At 38.2% G+C, this 18,903-nt stretch overlaps 1 protein-coding gene across 18 annotated transcripts in view; it reads left to right on the top strand.

Annotated features, from left to right (window-relative positions):
* Nucleotides 1–18,903, top strand: part of LOC106872491 (PP2C-like domain-containing protein CG9801) — a 105,340-nt gene that overhangs the window by 48,580 nt on the left and 37,857 nt on the right. For all 18 annotated transcript variants that reach the window (XR_016244660.1, XR_016244663.1, XR_016244661.1 and 15 more), the window contains one exon: nucleotides 15,753–15,898. Coding sequence is in view for 13 of the 18 variants with exons in the window: in XM_089364640.1 (XP_089220766.1) it covers nucleotides 15,753–15,898 (146 nt within the window). In the remaining 5 variants the exon portion in view is untranslated. The remainder of the gene's footprint in view (nucleotides 1–15,752; nucleotides 15,899–18,903) is intronic.

Genomic DNA, 18,903 nt, shown 5'->3' with positions numbered 1-18,903 from the left:
GTGGCATCTTATGAGTAATTTCCCGAACAGACATTCTGAGCACCAACCAGATGGCATGGCCTCTCTTCTATTAAAGGCAATTCTCTAAACTATTTCCGAGGTTGTCTACCATGATAATGGTGCTCTGTTTATATTATGTGCAAATATGTTTTGTTTGTTTGTGTGTGTGTGTGCGTGCATGCATGTATGTGTGTGTATGTGTATCGGTGTGGGTACATGCAGTCTTAAAACACGAAATCATATTTCACAATTAAGTTTTTTTTTAATGTTCATAAGTCGAGATGTTGTCTCCTTTATGTAACTGCTAAATTACCTCACTGATTGTGTGTGTGTGTGTGTTGTTCAAGTTTATAGAAAAACAAAGATGAAGATAGGTGTATTAACAACAAGCATGTGTATTAGTTTGATGCTCAGGAAAATTAGAAAGGTCTTTTACGTTTCAAGCTTATGCTCTTCGACAGAAAGGAATGAGAGGAAATAAATAGAGAGAGAGTGAAAGAAAATGTGTTGAGTTCAGTGGTCCAACATGGCGAATAATATATATATATATATATATATATATATATAGTAGATGGCCCTGCTCAGTATGTAGAAAAGGAGTAGGTAGTAACTCTATAAGATGTACCCGGTGCAAGCTATGGACACATAAGAGGTGCAGCAACATCAAAGGCAGGTTAACTAGCAAGTTAGTTTTTGTTTGTGGCAGATGTTCAGGTGCAATAAAGACTGCAAACAAACAGGAAACAACTTCTATCTCATTCCAGGGTGAAAAACTAGAGGTAGTCGATAGCTTCCGCTATCTGGGCGACCAAGTTAGTAGTGGGGGTGGGTGCGCTGAAAGTGTAGCTGCTAGAATAAGAATAGCCTGGGCAAAGTTTAGAGAGCTCTTACCCCTGCTGGCGACAAAGGGACTCTCACTCAGAGTAAAAGGCAGACTGTATGACGCATGCGTACGAACAACCATGCTACATGGCAGTGAAACATGGGCTGTAACTGCTGAGGACATACGTAAGCTCGCAAGGAATGAAGCCAGTATGCTCCGTTGGATGTGTAATGTCAATGTGAATACCCGTCAGAGTGTAAGTATCTTGAGAGAAAAGCTGAACATTAGAAGCATCAGTTGTGGCGTGCAAGAGAGACGATTGCGCTGGTATGGACATGTGGTGAGAATGGAGGAGGATAGCTGCGTGAAAAAGTGCCACACCCTAACAGTTGAGGGAACCCGTGGAAGAGGTAGGCCCAGGAAGACCTGGGCTGAGGTGGTGAGGCAAGACCTTCGTACATTGGGCCTCACCGAGGCGATGACTACGGACCGAGACCTTTGGAAATGGGCTGTGCGTGAGAAGACCCGGCAAGCCAAGTAAGATCGTTGCCAGTGCCCCTGGACTGGTTCTTGTGCGGGTGGCACATGAGATGCACCATTTTGAGCGTGGCCGTTGCCAGTACCGCCTGACTGGCTCCTGTAGGATTTTCGAGCGAGATCGTTGCCAGTGCCCCTGGACTGGCTTGTGCGGGTGGCACATAAAAGACACCATTTCGAGCGTGGCCGTTTTCGTGCGGGTGACACGTAAAAGCACCCACTACACTCTCTGAGTGGTTGGCGTTAGGAAGGGCATCCAGCTGTAGAAACTCTGCCAAATCAGACTGGAGCCTGGTGTTGCCATCCGGTTTCACCAGTCCTCAGTCAAATCGTCCAACCCATGCTAGCATGGAAAGCGGACGTTAAACGATGATGATGATGATGATGATATATATACCTATCTATCTATCTATCTATCTATCTATCTATCTATCTATCTATCTATCTATCTATCTATCTATCTATCTATGTATGTATGTATACTCATCAAAAATTATATGCATAGGTGTAGGCATGGCTGTGTGGTAAAAAATTTGCTTCCCAACCACATCGTTCCAGGTTCAGTTCCACTGCATTGCACCTTGGGACATGTCTTCTATTATAGTTTCATACCAACCAAAGCCTTGCAAGTGAATTTGGTTGATGGAAACTGAGAAGAAGCCCATTGTATATACATATATAATATATATATATATATATATATATATATATATATATATATCCATAATTTGGGAATGGAGTAGATAAAATCCAGGCTATATATATTTCACATCTAGTGGAACCTCAGAAGTAGTAATTACCCATATATGTGTGTCTCTCTGTATGTATTTGTCGACAACCAGTGTCAGTACGTTTACATCCTCATAAATTAGCAGCTCAGCAAAAGCAACCAATAGAACAAGTACCAGTGTTAAAAGAATAAGTCCTGGGGTCCATTCATTCGGCTAAAATTCTGCAAGGTGGTGCCCCAGCATGGCTGCAGTCTAATGACTGAAACAAGTAAAAGATATAAATATATAATATAGATATAATATATATATATATATATATATATATATATATATATATATATACTTATTGTGTATGTTCTTTTATTCTTTTACTTGTTTCAGTCACTTGACTGCGGCCATGCTTGAACAAATCGCCCCCAGGACTTATTCTTTGTAAGCCTAGTACTTATCCTGTCGGTTTCTTTTGCCGAACCGCTAAGTTACGGGGGACGTAAAAAGACCTACATCAGTTGTCGAGCGATGGTGGGGTGACACACACACACACACACACACACACACACACACACACACACACACACATATTGTGTGTGTGTGTGTGGAGAGAAGAGTTTGGGAGAATTAACTCAAAGAATAGAACTCAATATACATGAAAATAGACATGAGTTTATATTTTTCAGTCAGCACAAAGTGACTTTAGATGCATTTTGGTCTTGTTGTCCCTTATCATTGGTCTGTATTTGCAGTCAGCCACAAGCTGAGATGAGAACTACTACCTTCAATACGGAAAGGAAAGAGGGAATAAGACATTCATTAGTATTGCAAATATCTGCCTGGCCGAATAAAAATCTAAGTATATGGTTAGCTGTGGGTACATGCTATTGATGAGGTTCAATTAGGCTGAAGTGCATCTGGTGTTCTCACTAAATGTTCTCACTAAATGATTCTTACCTTCCTCTCATATATATTGTGTTTTTAAACATGGAACATCCATCAGAGATGTCATCACAGGACAAATACTGCAGTAACTAGCTTATTAACAGTGTCTACACATTCAGTATGACCCAGAGATGGCTATTTTAATTTAATAATGCTAGAATTGTATACACCATTTATATTCATGAGAATTATACTTGATGGCATGTTATTTCCTTGAGCAAGACACTTTATTTCATGTTGCTCCAGTCCATTCAGCTGGCAAAAATGAGTTGTACCTGTAATTCCAAAGGGCTGGCCTTGTTACATTGAGTCATGTCAAATCTCCCTGAGAACTTCATTAAGGGTACATGTGTCTGTGGAGTACTCAGCCACTTGCATGTTAATTTAATGAGCAGGGTATTCTGCTGATCGGACCAGCTGAAACCCATGTCATAACCAACGGGGAGCTGGTTATGTGTGTGTGTGTGTGTGTATATATATATATATATATATATATACGCATACATATGTGTGTGTTTGTATGTATGTATATAATTCTTTAGCAAGAATAGTATGACAATGAGTTTGAAGGTTTGACAAGTTAAGCTGTCATCCAATGATGGCTTAACTGGACAAAACTTTGAAGTCACTGTCAAAATAATTCTTGTTAAAGAATAATAAATTTGTATTCTGCCAAATGTTTTGAGTAATCCTTCAGTTTAATGTAAAATTGTTTTTATTACAACATAAAGAACATTAATGTATTATATATACACACTTACAAATATGTATATGTGTGTGGTGCATGCACGCACACGTCCCGGATATGATTTTAAACAGTATGCATGTAGTGTGTGCATATATATATATATATATGCATATATATACGTATATATATGTATATATATATATATATGTATCATCATCATCATCGTTTAACGTCCGCTTTCCATGCTAGCATGGGTTGGACGATTTGACTGAGGACTGGTGAACCAGATGGCTACACCAGGCTCCAATCTGATTTGGCAGAGTTTCTACAACTGGATGCCCTTCCTAACACCAACCACTCTGAGAGTGTAGTGGGTGCTTTTATCTGCCACTGGCATGAAGGCCAATCAGGCGGTACTGGCAATGGCCACGCTCGAAATGGTGTATTTTACGTGCCACCTGCACAGGAGCCAGTCCTGCGGCACTGGCAACGACCTCGCTCGAATGTCTCTTCACGTGCCACTGGCACAAGTGCTAGGAAGGTGATGCTGGTAACAATCACGCTCAAATGGTGCTATTCACATGCCACTGGCACAGAAGCCAGACAACTGCTCTAGCAACGATCATGCTCAGACGGTGCTCTTAGCGCTCCACTGGCACAGGTGCCATCACGATATCGCTTTCGCTTGCCCCAACAGGTCTTCGCAAGCCGAGTTTTAGTGTCCAATCGAAGAGATGTTAGCATGGGTGTCAGTCATCAAATTTAGTTTGATTTCGATTTCACTTGCCTCAACAGGTCTTCACAAGCGGATATATATATATATATGTATGTATATGGGGAGAATTCACAAAAAGACAAAGACAGGTGGTGTAGACAACAAACAGATGTATTAGTGTAATGCTCAGGAAGTGAAAAAGTCTTTAACGTTTCGAGCCTACGCTCTTCCACAGAAAGGAACACAGAAAGTAACAAGGAGAGAAAATAAAGAATGTGTTAGTTGGTGGTCAAGATATTATGAGGGGGGATGGGAGAGGAGTAGGGGAGGGTAGGAAGGGATAAGAATGTAGGTAATGAATATGTGTGAGGTGGGGGGTGATGTATTAGAATGGCATTAAGGGATGGGTACAGAAAAAGGGGTTTTCTAAACCACAAAAGGGAAGGAAAGAATACTAAGAATGGTCAAATTTCTATAAATAGACTTATGTGTTTATTCCTCTGGCTAATGTGATAGTGTGGGTAGAGGTAAATGAAAACAAATATATCTCTGGCGGAATGCCACAGTATCTAATGCTTGTTGCCTTCTCATTAACCTGCTTTGCTGGATTTTGGTCAAACCTTTAAAAGCTTCCTGCTAGTTTTACCATTCTGTTTAGCAGGTTAGCTCTATATCATTCCGTATCTAATATCTCTGATGTCATCCAGTTGTTCACTTCTTCCTTCCTCCTACTTTTCTAATTATTTCATCCACTTTTTGTCCAGTTCAAGTATTTTCTCTTTTTCTTGTTAATCATTCGGTTTCCTTCATGGTTCACACTTAAGTCTGAGATTATCTAAATAGGATGCTAAAAAGGAATCTTAAATCCATCATTAATTAATTAATCAATCAATTGATTCTATTTAAACACAATTGATATCTTATTAGTCATCACATGCTATATTTAGGTTTTGCCATTTAACTAGAGATTGGCCAGTGTGGTTGCTGCAGCATGGCTTGTAACTTCTCATTTACGTTGCATGAATCTCGATAGCTGATGGATTGTTAGCTAAATTGGAATACTTAGCCGGAGGATGGGTTGTTCAGTAAATGTCCTGACTGGCTGTTGGTTACATTGGTAAAATAGGATATTGACAGTTTGATAAATGAACATACAGAAGAGATAGATTGATTAATTTAGTGCACAACAGATGCTGTGGGATCACAGTGTGACTAACAGAGAAACATGTTATATGCAATAGATTCACAGGAGTAGCTAGTAGTAAGGACACCTGTGAAAGGAATTCCATTAAATGCTTGATAGGGTTTCTTACATGTACGAGTTGATAGCTTGCCTTATTTAGGGAGTTTAATTTGGGCATTCTGAAAACATAGTTACCAGAGTAAGAATAGGGTGGGGAAAAAATTCTGCTTAATGAATGGCAGATTGTATGATGCTTGTGTACAAAGTGTGATAGCAAGGCATGGTCCCCCTGAATACTCTTTACTCTTTTACTTGTTTCAGTCATTTGACTGTGGCCATGCTGGAGCACCACCTTTAGTCGAGCAAATCGACCCCAGGACTTATTCTTTGGAAGCCTAGTACTTATTCTATCGGTCTCTTTTGCCGAACCGCTAAGTTACGGGGACGTAAACACACCAGCATCGGTTGTCAAGTGATGGTGGAGGGACAAACACAGACACGCAAACATATACACACACATACATATATATACATATATACGACAGGCTTCTTTCAGTTTCCGTCTACCAAATCCACTCACAAGGCTTTGGTCGGCCCGAGGCTATAGTAGAAGACACTTGCCCAAGGTGCCACGCAGTGGGACTGAACCCGGAACCATGTGGTTGATAAGCAAGCTACTTACCACACGGCCACTCCTGAATGCAGAGGATGTGTGATGAAGGGTGGAAAGAAATAGGCTAACACAGTCCACTGGATATGTAACGTTTGTGAGGGAATGATTGGATGTAAGCAGAATCAGATGTTAGTGTGAAAGAGAGGGGACTGGACATGTGTTGGTGTATGAAAGATGACACTTGAACAATGCAAATGGAAGGAATCTGTTGTAGAGAGAGACAAGAAGTGGTGAAAGCTGATCTCTGAGGGGACCAGCTTGAAGAAAGGAGACAACAAAAGACCACAACAGGCATTGAAGAACCATCGAACCCACTCAAGAAAGAATAATTGGCGATCTTGCATCAGTTTCATTGGTTAGCAGAATTACCTGTTGATTGTGTAGTGTGACAGTAGCTGAGTACTCCATTGACTGAATCACTCAGTGGTGACATTGTGTATGTGATGGGAGTTTTAATTACTGGTATAATCTATCTGGGTTTCCACACAGTTTCTGTGTACCTAATTTCAGCCACAAAACTTAGATTGAATTGAGGATAAAGAATACATTTGCCAAAAGTGCCAGTCATTGGGATTGAATCCACAAATTTGTGATTGATAAGTAGTCTTCTTACCGACCCAGCTATGTGTACGCGCGCGCGCGCGCACACACACACACACACATCTATATATAGGTTTGTCTTAGTTTGTCAACACATTAATCTGTTTACATGTCTTTCTATCTATCTTGTTTAAATTCCTGCTTTATCTCTCTGCATTGTGTGTGTGTACACATACATATCTTGAGGTATGTGTTTCTTTATCTCATCTATTTAAAGTAGCAATTAACAAGACTCATTAATGATGTACTATTCTAGTACTAGTGACTGTCCCACTGCTGCTGACCACTGTAACAGCTGTGTTAGTGTAATGAAGGGCAACCAGCATAAACAATATGAATGACAGAGTTTGTTTAGCCTTGGAAGCCACCAAGTGTCAGTTTTCAAATCTATCACTGGTCATTAATCTTGTTATCCTGATCTAGTCTGCCACCAAGCTTTTATTTTCTTAAATGAAATGAGGCCCAATGCTTGTGACTGGAATCGTCACTAGGTTAATAGCTGTCAGTTGTTTATCATAGATGATTTTTCCATAAAAATACTTCTTCTACTCAATAGAATATCTATTGTGTACTTTGAACTTTAAACTGGTTGTTAAACACCTCATTCCTTCAGCCATTTCACATTTCCATACGTTGGTCAATTTACATTGACTTTGGTTTATTGTTGTTGTTGTTGTATTGAGTCTAATTTCCAGACTTTGGGATTTCTAGATTGGAACTGAAACCGGGTTTTACGAAGGAGTGAGTGTTGTGTATTATCTCACTTCTAAAAATATTGTAATGACATTATTTTCATTCTTTTATTCTTTGAATGGTTTCAGTCATAAGACTGTGGCCATGCTGGAGCACCACCTTTATTTTCTTTCAGTTTTGTTGTTGCTTTATGGCTGGGAGTTGGTCTCGAATTGAACTTGTAGCAGCTGATCTTTCCTGAGTCTAATCCTTAAATGGTTGGCTGATCTGGTATCCTTTTGATCCAATGTTCTTTTTCTAATGTTTCCGTAGAGTTCCCTTTTATATTTCTGATTTCTTTCGGTAGGCATTTGGTGGAAATATTTGTGAATATTTTTCATTGCTCAAAGAAAATCCTTTTATATCAAAAAATGGATGAATCAAAAAGGAAATGAAAACAAGAAATGAAGAAACCCAATTACTTTCTAAAATGATTTAAAACCATTGTTTCTTTTCAATCTTTTTTTCTCTTTAAACACTTTTTCGTCAATTATTTTCCTTTTCTTGTGAATTGGTAAAACTAGCAAAACAAAATATAGTACCTAAGTATGTTTTCATTATTGAGATAAGTGATGTCTTCAAGAATATCATCTTCACATTATTACACATATTTATCCAATTTATTAAAGATTTTGCTTTATTATATTCAGAAGTCTTTGAGCTGATGAGCATCAGTAGAATATGGAATTAAAATAAGCATTTTAATTTCATATTTGCTACATTCTGAGTTGATATTTTTTTCTGACCCTGGAAACTAAAATATAATTATCGTTAAGTAACTGGAGTCATTACAATTGAATATGGCATTAAAATTTAGGCTTGAGATTAGTCAAAAGAAAATCATTACAATGGGAAAAATTGTGATGGAGGATGTGAGGGGGGGGGGGGGGTCATATATGCTGCTTAGTTTCAATTCCTGTTGTATGTACTATTCACTCTTCAAACCCTCTTTTGGTTAGTAAAAATATTGTGAATAAAGAATAATTGTAATCAATGACTAATATTATTTTAATTATTCCAGCTCTTCCAACCTTATTAGATCTCTTCAATGAAGCATAGTTTTCAGTGTACTCAATGAATTTGTTGAGTGTATTTGTTAAGGATGAGAGAATGAATTACTCAAGTTGCTATGCACATGAAAAACAATAGTTAAATTAATGTTAATTAGAGATAATTACATGCTAAGAGAAAGACACTATTAATTGATGACTTTCACTGATGTCTTTATAAAAGAACTTGAATGTTACAAGTCACATTCATCCTAAAAACCTGAGGTCTTGAGTGTGTGGCAAGGATGGCACAACATGGCACCAAATGCTTTATAATATTGAATGTTGTTCTTACATTCTCTAGGTTCAAATCCCAAACAGATTACTTCAACTCTTCATTTCTTCAGGGTCGATAGAATAAGTCCTGAACAATTGTTGATCTGTTTGACTTGAAATCCTTATGAATCTGTGGTATTGTATATGTGTAAGAAGTAATTATTTTAACAGGTGTTGAGGACAGAATCATTAATGAATTAGATTCTGATGCTCTACAATATTTGAATTGGAACTTCTTTACCATTCTAAATTTTATAAAAATGTACCATTTTATTCTTTGTGAACTTGTGGTTTATTTCTGCTTGGAAATAATTACCTTGAAATTGGAAGTGTTTCCTAGGAAATGCAGCCATTAGCTCTCATGTTTAGTTAAATGTAACGTTTCAAATAAATACAAAAACCGATTTCAAAATATTGTAATATAAAACGGAACAAAAAAAAAAATTTGCTAACTAAATAGCAGTAATTATCTTAGTTTTTCTCCAAAGCTTCTAAATCTTTTAGTATTAAAAGATAAAATAAGCTATCTTTAAAATGTCAAAATGTTTAATAACTTCCTGTTGTGTGTGTGTGTGTGTGTGTGTGTGTGTGTGTGTGAGAGAGAGAGAGAGTGTGGTGTTTTTGATGTGGTTTTATGGCTGATCAATTAGTATCCGAACTGTTGCCATAGTAACGAAACTGAAGTACACAGAGTAAAGCCGCTTGGCACAAATTGACTCTGAACTCTGCTGTGCATGTGCACTAAGTTTTAACGTTTTTAGCTCACCTCCACTGTTTACAGCAGTGCTTGGAAGAAAGGTGTGTTGCATGTAATCGTTGTATTGACCATGACAAAGAAAGTTGAGCAGAGAATTTGCATCAAATTTTGCCAAAAGCTTGGCGATACCTGCTCAGAGGCCTATGCAAAGTTTTCAAAAAATTTCCATCATTCTCGACACAGTCAAGGAGATCTTGTGCAACAAAAACCCGTGTGTCTTTTTGGTCAACTGAAAGCAGTTTTGGCACAAACTTGGAAGGCACGCGTCTCATACCCAAATCTTCAGTGATAATGGACTGAACTGAACCATAACTAACCTACACATCCTCTGATAACTCACAGATGGTGATTCGATGATTTTCCCTCACAGCTGCACGCACATTTGCAATGTTTTTCTCAGTTCTGCTGGTTGCAGGTCTCCCAGAATGTTCGCCAATATCGACATTTTTTCTGCCATCTTGGAAACATCGGAACCACTCGTACACTTGTGTGCAGCTCATACACTCCTCTCCATACACTTTCTGCAACTTTGCATAGGCCTCTGAGCAGGTGTTGCCACGACAACTTTCTCTGTCATGATCAATGTGATGATCACACACTACACAACTTCCTCCCAAGCACAGCTGTAAACAGCAGAGGATGCCTGTCAGTTTCTTTTGCTCTTTCTGAGAAAATCCTGGCATTTATCTTGCTCAAAACTCCATTCCTATGTCTCTTGAGAATGTTATGACAAATTTTAATTGCCTCTCAATGTTGCTCATGTTACCAGAATATAACATTGGGTCGGTCATCAACTAAAAATGTGTGTTTGTTTTCTTCTTTTCTGCATATTCCAATCTGTAACCTTAGCAATTCTTTAACAAGACCGACAAGAGGTCCACGTCCAGGACAAACAACATAATGGATAAACTAACACCTTGGAATATTCCTCTTGATTACCGAATTCTGTTTGTAACAATGGATATTACTCTTGTAGTTGTTGGTGATAATTGTGAAGACCATGTTGTGGTCAGTCTTTCAAGGACATTAACTGTAGCAGTTGGTCCATTGGCGAGGTGTAGGGATTCTAGTATCCATAAATCAGAGGGAGAGAGAAGGAGAGAAAACAACATTGATGGTGATTGAGATGTATCCAGGGGCTGGGGGGGATATAAGTGATACAGAGGGGGTGAAGGGGGATGCTTCATAAGAATATGAGGGGAAATTTTAGTGATAGAGTGGAGGTATCTGTAGCAGATGGTGGAGAGAGAAAGGGGGTGTTGGGAAGATGGGTTGTGGTGGGGTTTTGACAGGTGTTGGGGAGGGGGCATGGTTGGTTAGTTGGTGTGGTTATAAAGGACATGCCAGGATATATGGTCACGATTTTTACTTTGCTTGACATGTGTCCACCAGATGTCTCTGTCCCTTATCTCCTCCTCTGTGAAGCTCAATATCTGAAGATCGTTTCTCAACACTTCATCCCACATCTTCTTGGATCTAACTCTTCTACAGGTTCCCTCCATAACTATGTGTGTATGTGTATGTGTGTAAGTTTGGTGGTACAAACAGAATAGTAGGACCCCAGTACCTGAATGAGAGAGTGTGGACATATATAAATATATATATATGAAGAATGTGTTTACTATATGTTGTTGTACATCTATCACACTAGTTTTTGATTTTTTTTTTTTTTTGCTCAGGTCAAACACTAGAGTTCAGAGGTCTGATGATGTGCATTTTCCGAGTCCTCTCCCCCCACCCCCCATTTGCAAGCATGCATTTTTTTCATGTTCATTTACAGCAAGTTGTTTTACACCTATTACACTATTTTATTTTTTTTCTTTTTGCTCGGGTCAAACCCTTTAGTTTGACCGTTTGCTTTGCAACCATAAAGTTCTGGCATCAATTTGGCTGTGGAGCACTTTTAATAGTTATTGTTGCCTTGGACTGTCCAAAACTGGGGGGAAAAAAAATATGGAAGACAGAAACTTTGCAGACACCCGTCTTTGTGTCTGTGTGTGAGTGAGTGAGAGAGAGAGAGAGAGAGTAAGTGAGTAAGGGAATGGCCAGTAAATCAGTGCAGCAAACAAAAATATATTTAATCTAAATCAAGTCTACCAGCAGGATTTAATCATTTGAGAAGTAGACTAATAAACTAAATATCAGTTAAAGCAGTGTGGTTGATGAATTTGGCTAAAACATTTTAAGGCACTGACCAAGCTCGGCCGTAGTCCACGGATTGAAACCAATAAAAGAAAGAAAATTTATATACCCCCCCCACACTCCCTTTCAGTAAAAGTATGAACATTGAAACCTCATTTCTTTCAATAACATTAAACACATATTGATGGATACCAGTTAGAAAAGAGAAGATACAGTCATTGCTGTGAGTTGGAAGGGTCATTATGCCAGTAATAACACATGCACTGGTTCAATATCACTTCTTCATTGTTAGTGTGTCCAGTCATTTGTTTACATTTATTTGACTTGATTGAGAAATAATTGGTTATATAAGAGTAGCTGCAAGTCCTGCTTTAATTCTTCGCTAAGTTAAGATGCAGTTAAAGACTTGTCTTCACTTGTGAGTCAAAGATATGTTTGACTGACAGTTTGCCTCCCAGACTATTAGTTGGTTTATCTTTATTTGTAAATCAAAATAGGTTTGCTAATTCAATTTTCCAGCATTCTCTCTGCTCTTCTTTGCATAATACTCGCATGCATTTCATTCCTATGTCAAAACACACACACACATACACATGTTGATGTATGTGTGTGTGTGTGTGTGTGTAAACTGGTAGGACATTAAATCCCTACCTATATCAAACCACTCTATGGTTATATATACATACCATGCATGAACACATGGTTTCGCTATACACATATTCTGCATGAATCTATAATATAAATATACAAATTTTTTGCATGAAACTATAGAATTAAAATCCACATTAAATTAACACCAAGTTGCCATTTAACTCTCTAAAAGCTCAACTTCAACCATTTGAAGACAACTCACTCCAAAGGCAACTAATTTAATATTTACACACATCAAATTTCCCAAATAAAATTACATGGAATATTTACTTTGAAATATCATTTAAACTAAACAAATTTTTACTGATTATATATATATATATATATATATATATATACATACATATCGATGAGTTCATGAAACTTGGTTCTTTCCCCTAAAACTATATATATATATATATATATATATATATATATATATATATATATATATATATATATATATATATATATATTACGGAGATGCACTTGCATAGCAAGTGACCTGATATGAGATCGTGTGCTGGAACGAAAACAATTGCAGCGTGGAAGGTGTTTATAAGCCATTTAAATGGCTTATAAACACCTTCCACGCTGCAATTGTTATATATATATATATGGGCAATCAGATCGAACCATCTCAAGTGTAACTGCCCAAAATGATCGTGACTTCTGGTACTTGGCTGAAGAAAGAAGGTCACAAATGACCCATCTTTTTTGCCTGTCCTTCTAATTGTTGTTTCTCTTGTCCTCCTTTGTATCGTCTATCTGTCCAAATGTTTTAATGCCCTTTATTGCATTTTGTTCCATTTTTATATTTACATATATATGTATATAGTGGTGGAAAGAAACTCAGGGGGAGTGTAACAGCAGGTGATCCTCAGAGGAGAAACCCCCTCTAGGCAAGTGTTTCAACCCTTAACTCCTGACACTCTAATGGGGGTCAGGCCACATCCGAGTCATGACCCCCGGATGTCCACCTACTGTCCGTTTTAGTATGCCTTGCCTTGGGTGGGATTGGTTTCTCTGGTGATGTGTTTTGTGGCCCTGAGAAGTGCTAAGTACCCGTTTCCAACTCGATACACTGACGAGCACTCGGACGACCCATGTGTGAGGGTTCTTTTTTCTCATGGTCCCAGCGGGATTTGAACCCAGATCACCAGCTCCAGAGGTGCAGGCCTATATTTATAAAGAAAGAGAGAGAGAGAGAGAGATTATAAAAGGGATAAATTATCCTGGCAGATACAAACTGGTATAGATGCCGCCTATCCACAACAATCCAATTACATAGTATTCAAACTTAACCTATTAAGTCCCAGAGTACTTAAATTTCTGAATATTTAAAATTTTTGCAAATGATTGAAAATAGGTTAAACTAAAAAAATAATTAAAACTTCTTCACTTCAAATAGAAATGGAAATATTCAGTGTCCTATAAACAGGACACTGAGACAATATGATATAGCTTATTTAATGTTCTTATTTAGTGTCCTATTTATAGGACAGTGGGACTTAAAAGAGATATTAGCACTGGTAAGCTTCACTTGTATGATGGTCAGTGTCACATATGCTGTAGAAAACATTTCTAACAAAAAAAGTTTGGGATGTGAATAAATCTCCACTCCCCTCTTCGTTATCAATTACACACACACACATGCACACACACACGTAATTCATTGAAGGTTAGAAATGTATACATATCTCTGTGTGCCACTTGTCCATCCCTTAAATGTGTTAAACTGGACAGGGCAAACAAAACAATGAACCAACTTTTTTCCAGCTTCCAATCCAAAATTGGCATCATGTTAAAATATTTTCCATATTTTTTCTTTGTAAGATTAGAAATGCTCATTAAATTGTTCTGCTTCATCACAATTGTCTCAAGATATGTTGAGTAAATACTCAAGGAAGAAATTTATTCTGCATATCAGAATGCATTGAGTGTTCTGTTGAAAAGTGGTCTGACAGAGACAACCTGCCTTATGTACATGTGTGCGTGTGTGTGTGTGTGTGTGTGTACTGAAAGAAGCTCATTGTGTACATATATATATTTCATCATCATCATTGTTGTTGTTTAACATCCACTTTCCATGCTGGCATGGATTGGATGGTTTGACTGAGGACTGGTGGACCAGAAGGCTGCACCAGGCTCCAATCTGATGTGGCAAAGTTTCTACAGTTGGATGCCCTTCCTAACGCCAACCACTCCAAGAGTGTAGTGGGTGCTTTTACATGTCACTGGCACGAGGGCCAGTCAGGCGCTACTGGCAACGGACACACTCAAAAGGTTTTTTTTACATGTCACCATCATGGGAGCCAGTCTAGCAGCACTGGCAATGACCACGCTCGAATGTTGTTTTTCACGTGCCACCGGCACATGTACCAGTAAGGCGACGCTGGCAACGATCATGCCACCAGCATGGGAGCCACGTATACATATATGTGTGAGTCTTTCTCCCACCCCCACTTGATAACTGGTGTTGGTTTGTTTATGCCCTTGTAACTTAGTGTTTTGCTAAAAGAGACTGATGGAGTAAGTAACAGGGCTTGGGTACTGGAGTGGTGCCTCAGTGTGGCATCTTAACTGTTTCATTTAACAACTAAAACAGGTGAGACATAAAAGAAGAAAACATATACAAATATCATCATTGTTTAACGTCCGCTTTCCATGCTAGCATGGGTTGGACGATTTAACTGAGGACTGGTGAACCAGATGGCTACACCAGGCTCCAATCTGATTTGGCAGAGTTTCTACAGCTGGATACCCTTCCTATAATTTTTATATAATCTTGGTAATCAGTTTATAGTTTGCTTTGCAAGGCTCCTCTCTGGGAATCAGCTGTCAGACAAAAAAGGGACTTGTGTTACTGCTGGATATGCACGTGGACATCTGCAGATATCTGTAGAGTATAAACAAAGAAATTTCAACACGAGCAGATGGATTGAACAGGCTTTATTACACTACAATTGTTTCAGTTGCATCATTATCAGCTGCTAATTGCCGAATGTTACATATGTTGTCTGCAATATTATGTTCATATGATTCAATGATAGCTGTAGACATGCAGCAAACACTGCATACATGTAATACGCAGATGTATGAAACTGCATATTATGTGTGTTTGTATATATGCATATATATTTATATATGTTTATATATTATCAATGCATGTGTGAACACATGTGAATACATGTATTTACACATGTGGTATATGTTTCTCTATATCTTGTTTATTTAATTTTTTTCTTGTATTTTAATGACTTCCTGATTATTTTTCTAGGCAATACAGTACAAAATTTGACACTGAAATCTGGCATGGCCGTACACACACTGAGGTTCCTTTGGTGCGACTGGCAGAGTTTTCCGAGGAATTATTTGCAAGTTATTCTGGACCCGACTTAGGACTAGCATGTGAGGAAGTTAAAAGTAAGTCATCTCATTTCATTGATGTTTCCTTTGAAAGGGTCACAGGACTCATGATGGGCTATGAAAGAAATGACACTTTATTTGGTTGTCTGTGAGCAATGAAAAATTATTTGCTTTCAACTTGGGAATTGTTACTATTATTTCACTGGTGCTAATTTATGTGGTAGGTATTTTATCTTGAGATTTGGTGACAAGTCTTCTCATATCTCAAGAATTTTTCTTAGGATTCTTGCAGAATATACGATGGTACTTTTCTGCAGCTTGACTATATGAGTTTCAATTCCCATCTCTTTTAGGTAGTATTTTGGTTGATGTGCCAAGTGCACCAATTATCATAGGAATAATTGTTGTCTTAGTCTTCCACAGAGTCGTCAGTTCTCTGGCTAGATCCTGATATTTCTCAATTTCTTTTTTCAGTTTCTTTCTTATCGACTCTACTTTTATAGGGAATTGCAAAATCTATGATCTTACACTGTTTATTTTGTCTTCTATAATCACATCTGGTCTTCTTGCTTTGATAGTATGGTCAGCCTTTATAGTGAAGTCCCACAAGATCCTGTAATTCTCATTTTCTATCATAGCCTCTCATGTGTGCTCATACTACTTTTCTGTTGTTTTGAAGCCACACACTTGGCTAACATTCCAATGCGCTCTTTTGTCTTTATTATTATCATCATCATTTTTTTCTTCTTTCAATTTTGTTTCCATTTCTTGCCAAATGTCTTCCCGACTTCTAGGGCAAAGAATCTCACTGCAAACATTGATAGGCCTTTAAACTAAACACACCAGATTGTTCATTTTCAAAATAAAATGAAGTTATGTAAGACAAAAAAACATGGGTGGTAATCATTCTCACATCAACAATGCTCCAGTCAAATCATCCAACCCATGCTAGCATGGAAAGCGGACGTTAAATGATGATGATGATGATCATCATCATCATCATCATCATCATCACCATCACCATCATCATCATCATCATCATCACTATCATCATCATCATCATCATCACCACCACCATCATCATCATCATCATCCAGTATACAATATCATAAAGTTGTTGATTGAAGATATTGTGTCTGCCAGGGGTTCATACCATTTATCAAATTACAACAAGGACCTCAGACAGACAGTACTTTACGCAATATGCATGCAGCTCCAAGTAATGCCAACTTTTACAATAAATCTAGGTTGTAGAGTATTTCTAAGATTTTCAGACGTTTTTTCAGATTGGGTGGTATTGAACCCTATGTTCTGGTGCCAATAGGGATAACCTTTATGTTTGACTCTAGTAGCTGCCATATCTTAGCAATCTCATTTCTCAGGTCTCTGTATTTATCAACCTTTTCTCTTTCTTTCATGATGATATATTGATCTCCTGGTATTACCACGTCAGTTATTAGGCACTCTTCTTTGTCCCTCCTAAAGGTTACTATATCCTATGTCTATATTATTATTATATTGTTATTATTACTGTGAAGCTGGTAAGCTAGCAGAATGGTTAGTTCACTGGACAAAATGCTTAGTAACATTTTCCTGGCTTTCTGTTCTGAATTCAAATGCTGTCAGGGGCCAGCTTTGTACTGGAGTTGATACAATCAGCTTGCCCACCCCATCTTCGAAATTGCTGGCCTTGTGCCTATAATAGAAAATATCATCCTGGCTTTCGTGCGGGTGACACGTAAAAGCACCCACTACACTCTCTGAGTGGTTGGCATTAGGAAGGGCATCCAGCTGTAGAAACTCTGCCAAATCAGATTGGAGCCTGGTGTTGCCATCTGGTTTCACCAGTCCTCAGTCAAATCGTCCAACCCATGCTAGCATGGAAGGCGGGCGTTAAACGATGATGATGATTGGGTATTGGGGATGTTGTCAGGTGCTCCATTCATTTTTCTTGGTTGACAATAGAGTCATTAGAACGTCTGTCTTCATATTCTCTTGAAGGTTACAAGAGAGTATGAGCGACAATGGTTTAGTATCAGAGTTTATTAACAGTTTCTAAAAGTTTCCACTTTGTCCAGCAGCAACACTCCAGTGGTGCTATGTCTATTCTGGTCGAACTCTACAGGTAGAGGTTTGTAGCAGCAACCAGACTTGTTCTAGATCTTTCTTGTAGACTTAGTATGTGTGTGGTTTTATATTCAAGTGATATCAGGTGCAGGGAGGTCAACTGTGTGCTGGACAAACATGAAACATTGCCTTTGTGTATGTGAGTATTTTATGTATTTCTCATTTGTGCTTCCACAATGTGTTGGGCCATTTGTAGCAATTAAAAGAAGTCCTTGTCGTTAGGGTGATGTGCAAGAGAATTGGTAGAACTTGGGATAAAAATGCCTTGTGCTATTTAGTTTCATCCCTTTATGGTCTGAGTTTAAATCTCACTGAGTTCCGTTTTGCCTTTCATCTTTCTCAACTTCATAAAAAGAAAGTACCAGTAATGTACTAGGGTCATTATAATTGACTGTACTACTTTTCCAAACTTGGTGCCAGAAATCATCATCATCGTCATCATCATCAGTAATGAGCTGGTAATTTGATACAAAACTGATTTTTGTCTGGGGCTCTTATAATTAATTGAGCCAATTACAATATATTCTTGGTATTTTGACATTATTGACTCACCCACCCACCCACTTTTCCAAAGCACCATCACCACCCCTAACACCTTCATAGTGACAATTACATTGAGTGAAACTAAAGTTTACTAATAAACCTATTACCCCAACCACTTTTTCTTCATACAAAATGTCACCCTGCTCCCTCTGATGATTATTTCCTGCAATATTTTCAGTTATTTTCTTTTAAACACCCCCACAGTCCACCCCTCCACCTGCTTGCTCACCCTCTACACCCTAATCTGTTAATGTTGGTCTTTTCTCCATTTTCATTCCTTACATCTTTCTAATTATCAAACCCTTTGTTATTATTATTCATGTCTGACCTTTCATCTCTGCCTCCATTGCTTCTCTCTCTCTCTCTCTCTCTCTTTTCCTTCCAACCAATGC

The sequence above is a fragment of the Octopus bimaculoides genome, chromosome 16 (assembly GCF_046866305.1).
Source record: "Octopus bimaculoides isolate indiv1 chromosome 16, ASM4686630v1, whole genome shotgun sequence".
Lineage (NCBI taxonomy): Eukaryota > Metazoa > Mollusca > Cephalopoda > Octopoda > Octopodidae > Octopus > Octopus bimaculoides.
This window is presented reverse-complemented; position numbering and strand designations above follow the sequence as displayed.